At 34.0% G+C, this 13,668-nt stretch overlaps 1 protein-coding gene across 13 annotated transcripts in view; it reads left to right on the forward strand.

The window, feature by feature from the left end:
• Positions 1 to 13,668, forward strand: part of MYCBP2 (MYC binding protein 2) — a 180,083-nt gene that overhangs the window by 95,785 nt on the left and 70,630 nt on the right. For all 13 annotated transcript variants that reach the window (XM_032677725.1, XM_032677746.1, XM_032677745.1 and 10 more), the window contains 10 exons: positions 189 to 367; positions 3,218 to 3,360; positions 4,135 to 4,235; positions 5,147 to 5,365; positions 6,610 to 6,835; positions 7,148 to 7,266; positions 8,831 to 8,918; positions 11,887 to 11,939; positions 13,081 to 13,253; positions 13,478 to 13,622. In XM_032677725.1, the coding sequence (XP_032533616.1) occupies positions 189 to 367; positions 3,218 to 3,360; positions 4,135 to 4,235; positions 5,147 to 5,365; positions 6,610 to 6,835; positions 7,148 to 7,266; positions 8,831 to 8,918; positions 11,887 to 11,939; positions 13,081 to 13,253; positions 13,478 to 13,622 (1,446 nt within the window). The remainder of the gene's footprint in view (positions 1 to 188; positions 368 to 3,217; positions 3,361 to 4,134; positions 4,236 to 5,146; positions 5,366 to 6,609; positions 6,836 to 7,147; positions 7,267 to 8,830; positions 8,919 to 11,886; positions 11,940 to 13,080; positions 13,254 to 13,477; positions 13,623 to 13,668) is intronic.

Raw genomic sequence — 13,668 nt, forward strand, 5'->3', positions numbered from 1 at the left:
TTTGGGAACATGGAACAGCTTTGATTTTTGTTAAATGCTAGATCTTTTTTGGTTAATTTCATTTGTAAAGTGCTTTGAAAAACTTTTCAGACTCTCCACTATTCATGTAAAATAGTAGGTTTCCTAGTACCGTGAAGCCATGGATATTTGTTTTATATTGCATATTATTTTTGGTTCTCCTTTTTAAGGAAAATGTGAAATACGCAGTTCGTTTGAGGAACTATGGAAGCCGGACTGCCAATGGAGATGGTGGAATGACCACAGTCCAGTGTCCAGACGGTGTAACATTTACATTTAGTACATGCAGTCTGAGCAGTAATGGCACTAACCAGACGCGAGGACAAATTCCGCAGATTCTATATTACAGGTCTGTGTGTTGTCATGATCCATTGCTAAGAAAAGTGAATAAAACCATCATAGTGCTATTATACCACAGCTATTTTTAAGAAGTAACAGAAATAAATGTATCCGAGTGTGTTTGTGGTGCCGCTTCCAGCCTTGTTTTAGGTTCTTTGTCTTTTCGATTTGGCAAATTATTTGATGGTTGACCTCTCTTAGAAGATTCATTGTTTGCTGCTTTAAAGCTGTAATACAGGGAACTGATAAGATAGACTACTTCAATTTCTGTTTTTTCTATATCCTAAGAGATTTTTGAGAGACTACTCACTGGAATGTTTATCTGTCTGATTTACTCAGCTATTTCCTCAGTTTCCAAAAACAATTGTATCATGTAGTGAAGCAAGCTCTGTTTATATGGGAACTGCCTCCTCTCTGACTTAAGAGCTTAAAGGTATAAAAAAAGGAATTGTAGCTGCCTGAAGAAAATCAACTGAAACATCTGACTGTCCTGAAGGGAAGCTTTACTTTAGCCTTTCAGGATGGCAGTAGGAATTCACTTATGGTAATGCTTTTACAGAAAACATTGCTCTCATGTTTGAGGTGCTTGCCCTGATATAAAGACACAATTTTCAAACTGTCAGTGCAAGGCTGATCAATAGAAGATGCAAGGAATAATAATTTACTTTTATGTTTGATTATGTGTGAGATGTACCTACCTAATAAAAGATGAAGAGAATAAAATAAGTAGTGCTACAACAGATGACGTATTTTGGACTAACAGGCGCAAGAACATGTTGCTCTTAAGAAAATTTTAAAGAGCTAAAGTATGAAGAAAAGTGAACAGCAAAATTATAGTAACGGTATATTCGAAGATACAGGATAGCCCTAATCTATGTCAAAACATGAGATTGTCTGTGCTTAAAGAATCAACAGACCTCCTTCTAATTAAATAATGATTTATCAAGAAAGCAAAACATAAATCGACAGCCGGTGTTTCTGTGGGAAAATTGTGCAACATATTGGGAGGAAGGTGGACAAAGATCCAGTTTTACAGTAAAAACAGTAATTGCTTATTAAAGAATGAAGTTGTAGTGGTGAATGATACTTTCATTGATTTGTTATCCTGGAATCTTGGACATCTGTGTTTAGGGTATTCCTCCAGCATTTAGAGGAATTTAATGGGAAGTATCATAATTAGGAAGTATCGTTATGTAAGAAGGAGGAAAGAAGGCAAGGAAAATTTTTATTTTCACTCCTAGATTGTCTACTTTTATACAAGCGAAAGATGAAAATAAAGAGAAATAATGATATCTTTGATTTCAGAAAAGCGAAGGACATAATTTCAGTAATGGAAGCTTCAAGGCATTCTAACTTAATAATAAAATAATATATGGAAAAAACCCACACCAAAGTCTTGTCTTCAGATCAGAACAGTGTCAGGTTTTTGTGTTTCAACTGATAAAATTCTAAAAAGCTTTTGAAATTTTGTAGTGGCACAACTCAGAACTGTTACAGAATAAATTAAGTATGCTGGAGAAATTTGCAGCTGCTGCCTGTGATCACTGTCTTTTGAAGATCACATGGACAACAGAAGTTAGTGTTACCTGATTCATGACTATATTTACGGACCTAATTTGAGTGTTCGCAGTTTGATGTATATAATGACTTGAGGTTTTGATTTGACTAAAGCAAAGGAACAAATGTTCAGTCAACTCCTATAGAACAGAGATTGTAAGAGTCAGACTGTTTTGTTTGAAGGATACTCAAATACAAATCAAATTGTTACTTATGCATATGCAAAGAAAGACCATATGGAAAGAAGTGTGTTAACACACTTCCCATAAGGGCAGAAAAGTTTTGGACGGTTTTGTTGGAAAAGTACTCAGTTGAATTTCACCTGCTGTCATTCATTAATAAATCTAAATTAAAAAGGCTTGAGGCTGACAGCAAAATTACAGTTCTAGGACACATTGACAAAACAAAATAATCTTTTTAAAATAATGAATAATTTAGGTCATAGAGAAGGACGGGTATCCTTTTTATTCACTTAACTGCTCAGAGTAAAATTTTTGAGCATTCTGAGGTGCGAGTTCTGAATTTTTAATATTCTGGAATGACATTTTGAAAGATCAGATCTTTCTGGACAAACATAAGATATCCAAAAGACAATAGGAAATTTTGCTTTACGTGTTGACTAAGTGATTTTGTTTCTCTATGCCAAGGCTTTATCACTATCATATTGAGGGCTTTAATTAGTTTATAATTGTCATTTGACTGCTTTGAAGAACTGTTATATACTGTTTTTAAATGTATATTTAAATATTTTGTGCATAGTGGTGTTTAGGAGAGCCTAACTTTACAGAGTGGATTTAAAAGAAAAAACTATTTGTTAAAACTGTTTGTTAAGCCCAGGACTGTATTTCAAAACCAAAATTAATCTTTGAAATAGGGAGGGAGTGTCTTTTTCTCTGTTATGCTAATGCAAAAGTATCTGTTGGAACAGTTTTACTTGTTTGTGTGATGCATTTAACATTGCTCTGTTTTTATCAAGATATGTGGTTGGCCTTGGAAGAACATAGCAATTATTACCTTTCTGTCATTTAAAAGGCATCTAGTCAAAAGAAACATTCCAGAAAAATGCTTTTAATACTTTTTGCGAAATAAAAATAAAGTTATTCTAAAGGACTAACACTGAGACATTGCCTCCAAAATATCCTCCATGGTTTCTTTATTGCTTTATCATAATAGCAAAAGTAATGTTTCCTTTATTGCTTTATCACAAACTGTTGTGCTTATTCTATACCAAAAATCAGTCAGTCATTTGTTTTAGTGTCATTTTGTATTTTGTGAACTTACTTTGACTTAATCTACCATCTAGGAGTGAGTATGATGGAGATCTACAATCACAGCTGTTGAACAAAGCTAATGAAGAAGACAAAAATTGTAGCAGGGCTCTTTCTGTCGTGAGTGCTGTTGTACGAGCAGCCAAAGACTTGTTACACAGGGCTCTTGCTGTAGATGGTAAGGCTTGAGAAAATTTACCTTTCAAAACTTTTCAGTTTGCTAGCAACCAGTAATAGTAGAATACAACTTCATCCCAGAGTTGTGATGTTTCTTTTGCTTTCCAAAGAATATTTCTTTCCAAATATTTTTCTAGACTTTCATTCCTATAGGTATCAAACTGTGTAACTTTATGTCATTGAGTTGCACTTGAGATATCATAGACAGATACCTCGTATAAATTTGCTCATCAATTTAGCAAGTATTGTATTAAAGCTGGTAAGATTCTTTGTTTCCAAGAGGTCTTCCATGTTGGGTTATTTGCAAATTTTATGCATGTTTTGCACAGTAGTGGTAGTTAGCAGGACTGGTGAATGTAAAGAATTTGTAAGCACTTAAACATCCATTTTTGAAAAATGTAGACATTAGCCATTGTAGTAAAAATGTCCAGAATATTACGTAGTGCTATAAAAATTGACGTGAAGAGCTGGGAGGACTTCGTTGTGCTAACTTTTATACCATAGAAAATACGAACATGGCTTCACAAAACATCAGAGAATGCAATAAAATAGTGCTCTAATAGGAGGAAATTTTTGAACACAGAACTGTATATAATGATATGTTTATCTTGGGTTAACTTGGCAGATTCAGAATTTGACAATGCCTAGATAAGGAAAACAATTCAAAGTGAAAATAAAAGTTTTAACTTGCAAGAAGCAAACTGGAAAAATAAGATGTGTTTTGAACAATGGTACATTTATTCATAATACCTGTGTCTTAATTATCTTTATTTAGCTGAAGACATTCCAGAATTGCTCAGCTCTTCCAGTCTGTTTTCGATGCTGCTTCCCCTCATAATAGCCTACATAGGACCAGTAGCAGCAGCTATTCCCAAGGTATGCCCCTCAACAGAAATTGCTGAAGAAATGTGTGAATGCTATGCAGTGAAAATGTTTACTCTGAGATTCCAAACGTCTTGATGTCTTACGATTTTATGAATTAATGGTTTAATTGACCACATGAATCATTGTGAATTTTCTAAGAGTCAAGAATTTTAAAAACATGTAATGACTTTTTTTTAACTTGAATTGAAAATATTACAAAAAAAATACTAAGGAAACAGAAAGAAATATGACAGGCTTTACCAGTAGTGAAAGACAAGGCATTAGAAGGATGTCATTTACAGGTCATTGATGAACACAGATGGTATAAAATGTTCTTTTATGTTATATGAATTCTGTTTTTATAGTAAAGCGCAAAAGCGTTTGCTCATAAATTAATATTATTTCTATCAAATTTAGAGATGGGAAGACGTCAGCTCTAAGTAAAAGAATCTTATTTTCCAGTGGCAAGTGTTTTGCTTTGGAAGTGTTCCATTCCTTTGAAAATGTCTTAAAGATTACAGGGAACAATGCGAAGCATAACATTACGTGTATTAAAATAACTATGTCATTACAAAGTATAACTGAACTATGACTTTAGTATGGTATTTGCTTTCCATCAACTCATACTTACTTGTTGTTACTGTCCAGGTTTTTTAGTAGAAGCTATTTTAGTGAAAATATCCCTCAGCTGTATACACATTTTTGTGTCAGCTTTGGCGAGTCTCCGTGAGGAGTATTTGAGATCAGTGTAGCGATGTTTCTTCTGTCGAGATTGTGTAGATGCAGAATTGAAAAATGAATAAATGAATTGTAGCTAATGATATTCTGAGAATATCCAAACAACTGTTGTAGGGAAATGGAGGTTTGAGGGAATTGTTTTCACCAAGTTATAATACTTTATTGCATGTGGTCTTATGTTACAGGTTGCTGTTGAGGTCTTTGGCCTAGTACAACAGCTACTTCCTTCTGTGGCAGTTCTGAATCAGAAATATGCCCCTCCAGCTTTTAACCCAAATCAATCTACAGACAGCACCACTGGAAACCAACCAGAGCAAGGGCTTTCAGCTTGTACTACCTCCAATCACTATGCTGTTGTAGAAAGTGAGCACCCCTATAAACCTGCCTCTGTTACACACTATAAGGTGAGCACAATTTCTAAGTGCATGGGCAGTTTCTTAAAAACTTGATACATGGGTTTTCTTGAGTCAGCATTTACTATCTGAAAAATTGTTGCCATGGATGATAATTGATATTTCTGATATAGGAGACAGTTTCCTATGTTATTGCTGTACTACTTCCTGGACAAAACTCTTTCTCCATTAAGTATAGTGGAAACTAGTGAAGTTTTAACTTCCTAACTCAGATATATACTTTAAGTCCCTAAATTTGGTTAGTCTTAGATTTTCCTACTGTCATGCACTTTTTTTTTTCCTCTAACTGTACAGATTGTAGAAGTTCAAAGTCTTTATGTATACATTATATAATCAAATATCAGACTTTCTTACCTAGTGCTAAAACAGTGTTTTGTAAAAATATTTTATGTCAATTGTAGTTGAATTAATATTAATAAACATCAATATAGAAGGGGTGTTTTTTTCTAGTTGAGTAAAGCTCTCAGGCATAAATTACATGTCTGAGAGATAAATCCCTTATTTCAGTTATTGAAATAATGAACTCTGCAGTCACATTGATACTACAACTCTAAATCCAGAGGTAGCAAACTTGTAATCAAGAACCTGAAGAGGTCATTGATTACTATTCCACTGTTCCACTTGCTTGTACTGTGAGATAGCAAGACATCCACTGCAGAAAATATAGTTTCCGTCTGATCATCCTGATGCAATAGTGCTTATTGTTGTCCTGAAAGTTTATGGAGCTCATCGGAAGCCTTGGGTTTAGTGGTTACTGTGTTTGACTTTGTGTGGCTATATGCTGTTGTACTGCAGGCCACATTGCCAAATGTGATTCAGCTGCTCTGTACTTTCCTAGGATTGCAGATATTCAGTATGTTGAAGTTTGAGTTTAAAAAGGTATATGAGAGTTCAATGTTCATAGTAGTCTGTGGTTGTTTTGTTTAATGAACCTGTGCAGAGTTCTTGAAAACAATCACTAGTGGTGTTGGCACAAATACTTAATCCGAATATTAAGTTATAATACAGGATTATAATTCAGTAAGGTGATAAAACATTTCAGGTGTATATGCAGTTCAAAGAATAAGTTAGGTTAATGTTAATTTAAAGCATATCAAAACAATTGTAACAGAATTAGTTGATTAAATCACTTTGTAGACTAAAGAGTTAAAACCAAAAGGAAACTAAATGAATATTACAAAACCCCCCAACAACACCCAAAACTTGGACATAATTAAACTGTTGCTTTGTTTTAGGTGACTTTTCCTGAATGTGTCAGGTGGATAACAATAGAGTTTGACACTCAGTGTGGCACTGCTCAGTCAGAGGATGTTCTTCGTTTACTAATTCCTGTCAGAATTGCACAGAGCCTGGGATTTGGACCAAAGCATGCTTCTGTTCATGAAAACCTTAATTCATGGATAGAATTGAAAAAATTCTCTGGATCTTCAGGATGGCCTACCATGGTATTAGTATTGCCAGGTAATAAATAGATATTGCAATAATTAGTAGTAATGTGAGTTACTGAAATAATGAAAAAAAAGGTTGTTTGCTAAGATAATTTTGCAGAAAAATCAAAGTTGAAGTGTCTTTATCCAAGCTGGCAATCTGATTATGTTTATGGTAGGTTTCTTGCTTGAAGTGTTAGTCTGCTTTTTTTCCCATGGTTTTAATTCGCATGTTACATATAAAGCTTGGGTTTCATATATATGCACGTAGAAAAAACATGCCAAAAGAGGAGGAATACTGTATTTATTTATTTATTTATTTTGTTTATGCTTTTACTTTTTTAAGGAAATGAAGCTCTTTTTTCCCTGGAGACTGCATCAGACTATGTGAAAGATGAAAAAGCTTGTTTTTATGGTTTCAAATGTTACGCAATTGGATATGAATTTAGTCCAGGATCTGATGAGGTAAGGAAAAAGTGAGATGGTTACAATTGCTGCACCTAATTAATTTCTGCTATAAGGCTATTTTTTGAGGGTAAAAATATTTGTATTTCCACTTCTGACTAAAATAACATTAGCAAAGTGTTTTTAGATTAATTTTAAAAAGGTTTTAACATTTTTTGTTATAGATATTATTGATTTGGAATTCTTCAATCAGGATATTATTTGGAATGACTTTTTCTTTGGTTTGTGGCAGTCTGCAAATACCTAGTGTGGTTTTATCTTGTATGTCAGTGGGATGTAAGATTTCCTAAAATTCCGACCTACTGTTGCATCAGAAATCTAAAGTTTTGGGGCTTTCAGATACAAAGTGATCAGTATTTTACTGTCACTGCCAATTCAATGACAAATTTGCATTATTTTTCCAGTGCTCGGTTATATCAGAACTCTCAGACTCCCTAGAAATACTGTGTACATTTAGACTACCTGAGATTTTTAACTGGTGGTCTCCTCATCTTACCTTTAAGGACAAATTGTTTCCACCACTGTTTATTGCAAAGGGAAGATGAAATTTCTTCATGTCCTTGACCCAGTGCTTTCTTTTGGCTTACTTTAAGACACTAGTGAAAATGCTTAATATGTTCTATAATAAGAAAAATAACTCTTCTCTTGTCTTGGGAGTCACTGGGCCTGTTGCTTCACATGAACTTCACAAGGTCTGCATCTTGCTTACACTACAACCCTCACAGAAGATTTATGTCATCTTATTCCTGGATTTTGTTCAAGCTAAATCATGTCTTCAGGTTTTCAAAACGTGAAGTTCTTTGGAATCTCATAACTTATCAGATAAGAAAACATACTGTAAGATTATTAGCTATGGTGGTCTCATTTGCTTTCAGCAAAATCAGATCTATAAATTGTACAGATTATCTAACTAGTGTGTGTTTGAATAATAATAATTTTTGCTTACGCAGAAAAAAACATGCAGATGTTTGCATCATTCATTTTCTTTAAAGCATTTATGAACAAAGCTGCTGGCATGTTTTGACCTCTCAGTGCTAAAACATGCTAGCCAATATATTATCTCTATCCCCTAAAGAAAAGCCTTAAGTAATTATTTTCAAACATACCTTTTTATAGCGCTAACACTCTAAAGTTTTATAAATAGAAAAGCAACTTTTATAATGTAAAAACTACCTTGCATCTCAGGACTAAAAACACCATAAGTAACTTAAAGTGATTGGACAGACAGTGCAAGGTTCTCATTCTTTTTGCAACTTTGTGGTGAAATTTTCTGAACATTTTCCTGAAGTGTTACCAATTATCATATTCAGATATTCTTACTAGGCTACCAGAAGCATGGTAACCCATTTATTAATGGTTTTACCAAGTGGAAATTATTCTAAAAGTTTTGGTACACTGTCCTATGTCACAGCAAAACATGACAGTATCTGTATGACAAGAAATTTATTGCTGACAAACTTCAAGCTGGGACAAAAATATTTCTTAATATAAAGCATAGTTAGGGAAATGTATTCATTGTCCTATTTTCTGGGACACTAATTTTGAGAATTGTTTTAATTTGAAGGGTATTATTCAGCTGGAGAAAGAACTGGCAAATTTAGGAGGATCATGTGCAGCAGCTTTGATGAAGAAAGATCTAGCACTTCCTATTGGTAAGTCCTACTCAGAGGACATACTTCCTTACTTCATCATTGTCCATGTCAATGTTTTCTGAATTTATACTACGTTTAAATAATATTGTTGCTTTTAGTTAGAGATAATAATACAAAACTGGTTCTTAAAACTAAATTAATCAAAAAAGATAATAAAGTGAGGATGTTTTCTTCTTACACCTTTCCCTTCATGAGCATATGGGGAGGAGGGGAAACCTGGTCATTTAAATCTGAATGATTTAAATCCACAGGTAGTGTATCAGTGTATGAAATGTGTCTCACAGTTTCCTCGTGGTACTTCACAAATGTGCAGGTATCATCTTTGTGTTTCTCTTTCACCATCTTTTCTCCCCACACTCCATACCTTTCTGAATGAAAGAAATACCTGCAGCATTGAATTGCAAAAGTTAAAATTACTGCTTAAAACTGAAAATGACCATTGCATCTATAAACCTTATAGCTAGAAATATTTCTAAATCATAGCTTTTTTACAGTTAAAAAAGAAATTACATACTTTTACAGCAGATGCAGCAAATAAAGGTTCACAGTAACCCAAATGCAATTTAAAATGTAAGGAAAAGTAAGAGTTTATGAACAGTATTGCATATGAAGATTGAATTAGAACTTCTAATGATGCAGCCATAGTCGGTGTAATATAATTTCTCCTAAATAGCATCCATATATAGGAAAAACAGGTTCATAATATATAATAGGATATCTTTTCAGTAATTTTAATTTAGGAGTGCAAACAAGAGCTCAGACACAGTTAATGAGACTGGAAGTGTGTATTAATGAGCCAGGAAAGCATTGGTCAGTGTACAGTTATAATCACTAAACCTGCTTTGAATTTTTTGTCCCAATATTTTGCTTGTGTATTTGAATGCACAAATTTCTTACTTTATGTTGCAAGTAGGCACTTCAATTGCACTGGTAGATCTGTATTTCACTCTCAAAAGTACAGGCAATTCTATAGTTGAAATAGTGCCCTCAGCCTCCAAACTCCTTAGTTTTGTTGACTTCTCCAGTACCCTTTTGCTGCAATTGAAATGGTTCTCAAATATACTGTATTACTGCCATTCCTAATCTGCAGAGCCCCCATTCATAATCTGCAGAGCCCTGTCGTCTTTTTTGTGGAATAATGTCCTTTAAGAAAAGCCTATATAGAGTCATACAATCAATAATCACATAAAAGACTTTCTTGTAATGCATACACACAGGAAGGCCCTTTTTAGTAGACTTTTCATAGTTTATTTTGTAATTTCTACAGCTTTACCTTTTTTTTTTCTGTGTGTGGATGTATGCAAGCTAAAGAAAGTAACCTAAGAAAAAGGCTCACTCCATGAAATAAGTAGCAACTTAACTTGTATTGCCTCAACTTCGGCATTTGGAACTTAGGTATCTGTAGCTAAGCTAGTAGCTCTAACCTTCTTTTAATTTAGACATCTTCAGAGGATGGTTCATCTTGTCCTAAGATGAAGATGTAAGAAAAATGAAAGTCATCACTCAAAGGATGCACCTGTTTTCCTTCATTTGCTGTAAAGCTATCTTGTAATACCTAAGTCAGAGCTCATTGTCTCATTCTGCTTTGCCCAAGAGCAGGTGAGGTAAATCCTGCTCCATTTCCCAGCTCCTCTTTAGACCTCTGGATCCAATTAAGTACTCATAAAACCTGGCAATTTTAATGAAGACAATAAGAAACTTCATGAACCTTCTGTCAAGGCAAATAGGGTGATTGAACTGATTTTTATGGCTTGTTACTGGCATCCTTGTAGGATCCTTCTATCTTCAGCTTTATTTGCGTGATTTATCTTGATGTATTGAGTTTTGAGAGTTTGTCCTTTGCAAAGAGGTACCTTACTTTTTAGTAGTTGTCGTAGTGGGTATGTTCAGTGTGCAAGTAGTCAAATATTTGTCTCAGTATTACTCTAGAACCATTAGGAAAAAAAGTGTTTTGAAGAAGACCAGGAAGCTTTTAACCTTTTTTTCTCCAAAGGAAGATAGACCAGAGAAGTGATTTCTTCATATATTAGGAAAACTATCTCTGAGAGTACACTCAAATATTGTTTGAGTTACCATGTTCAAAAGGTCACTCTTTCTCCTTGCCAGTTGTCCAAGACTTAAATTTAAGATACTTCTTAAATTTAAGAGACAGATCTGGTCTATGATCAAGCTCTAACTTAAACAGCAGCGTGGAATTGACTGGTGTATTTAACATTATTATTTCTTGTTTCAAATTTAGTAGAAATTGTTTCTGAGGGCAGAATTTTTATACATCCTTATTTCTTTGAATTTTAAAAATACCTTGGGACTTGGTTCTTCTTATTTTTCTTTCTCTCTTCTGACTAGTAGAATTGCCTGACGTGTTTTTGAGAAAGAGTAGAAATATGGTAACCTTATCTGTTTTACTATTCTGTTAAAAGGCTGTGTTTGGCAATTCTGGTCAACATGGAATCAGACTTTCAAGTTGTATTTGTGAGAAAGAAATATGGTGTAATAGTATGTATTTGGGTTTTATCTTATAGGAGAAATCATAATTTACAAATTTTTGTAAATTTAATTTTCTCAAGTTTTTAAATAATTTTACTTGGGTAAGCTCCTAAAAGGGAGCAGTTGGTCCTCCTTGGTACCGCTTCCTGGAAACTATTTTTACTTTCCAAAATCTTTTTCTGTAAGTATCTATTTGCATCCAAAGATTTGCCATACATACTGTCTTGGAGATAAGAAGACAAGCACCAAATTTTTGTTGTACGTGGTGTCTACTGTTCATTTGCGTGTGCACTGAACTACACAGTACTGCATGTTTACTATGTTACTTGAAAACATTAATATTTCAGCTACTGGTTGAACATTGTGACATAGCATTATGCAAACCTAAATTTTATCATGTAAAAAGCTTTACAAACCAGAATCGAATTTCATATTTTATTATATGTAGATAACTGTCAATATTACTGTTATATTTTTACAGCAGGTAATGAATTTGAAGAGGATCTTGAGATAGTTGAAGAGGCTGCCTTACAGGTAAACTGCGACTTTTTATCCCTTGCTGCATACTTAATCACATAGTTGCACTGAAACTCTTTGACTGCTGTAGAAGAAAATAATTTATAAGGTTTTTATAATAGAATAGAATCTAACTTGTAATGAAACAGTTTATGAAAGTCTTACAGAAGTTTAGTATTTCCATTAAATCTTTTTTTATAATAAATCTGTGTAGGAAAAAAAATGATAAAATATCATATAGAAAGTTAGATGACAAAATATTTCAAAATATCTAGGTATTTGGCATAAGTTGCACTATTTAGCAAATTTTAAATGTTACCAAAATTAATCCATCACATATCTTTGTAATTGGAGAAATAAAATAACTTTTTCAGTTGAGTGGTAACATTAATCAAGTCCCACATAATGTGATTGCAGTTGTTCTGGTTTGTTGATGGCATTTTGTTGGTTTTGATGGTAGCTAACGCTGGTCAGTAGCTCCCCATGTATAGCCTCAGCAGATGATGAACTACGAAAAAAGGAGTTTTTGTGTTCTCTCTCCTTCCTAGTTATTTTCACAGCAACTGTTTTGAAATTCGGTTATCACAGTACTTGGTGGAAAAACGTATCAGTGCTACAGTCTGACACCATTGCATAGGCCTCAGATAACAGACTAGTAATAGAAATTGACTTGGAAGAAATATTTTTGTCATCAGCCTGTTCTTGGGCACACCATATTCTAGTTCAAAATGTGAACTAGGAGTGTGCATGCAGTAAGAGATCTGCCTTTCTCTATGCTGTATTCCTAGCCTTTTATTTTCTTTTGAAACATGCTCATTAGTCACATTTTCAGAACAGCTTTCTTCAGTCTTCTGCTTACAAATCAACAGTTAAGGATATTTTTAACATGTTACTTTATTCTGTTCTCCAGAAATTCTCCCTCAACTCAAGGTCATTTAATCTCTTTTGGCATAAATTATTGGTTAATGAACTGGGCTATAACTTTTTTTTAAACTTTATCAGAGTAAAGTGTATTCTTCTCCTCCTTGAATGGTTTTCAATGCCCAAAATGTCTGTACCAATATCAGTGTTGTTATGGGAAAGTGTCAACATGTAAGTTACTAAAAAGCTGGCTTATGTCTCCATCCTTTCACCCCCCAACCTCTACCAAAAAAACCAGGTGTGCAAATCTCACTCGGGCATTCTTGGGAAAGGCTTGGCACTATCTCACTCTCCAACCATTTTGGAAGCTCTTGAAGGAAGTCTTCCACTGCAGGTGCAAAGCAATGAACAGTCGTTTCTGGAGGATTTCATTGCTTGTGTACCAGGATCAAGTGGTGGACGACTTGCAAGGTAAAACTACGCTGTTGATTGTGTATATGACTAGCTATAGAACTGTAATAGCTATTTTAAAATTTGGTAAATAAAACTGCATGGCTGTATTGTTTCCATAAAACATGTATGTATTCAGACTTTCTGCATCCTGTCTTAGCTGGAAGTCATATTTGTACAGAGTAAGAATTTCTTTTCGGGGAACTATAAGAGATTTTAATCTTAGGTGGTTTTATTTGCCATAGGTGGCTTCAGCCAGATTCATACGCTGATCCTCAAAAGACATCATTGATTTTGAATAAGGATGACATTCGATGTGGTTGGCCAACTGTGATTACAGTACAAACAAAAGACCAGTATGGGGATGTTGTTCATGTTCCCAATATGAAGGTAATTATTGTAATCTTGGCTGTTCATCTGCTTGATTGTACTGAAT

Source organism: Chiroxiphia lanceolata, chromosome 2 (assembly GCF_009829145.1).
Source record: "Chiroxiphia lanceolata isolate bChiLan1 chromosome 2, bChiLan1.pri, whole genome shotgun sequence".
NCBI classification, from domain to species: domain Eukaryota; kingdom Metazoa; phylum Chordata; class Aves; order Passeriformes; family Pipridae; genus Chiroxiphia; species Chiroxiphia lanceolata.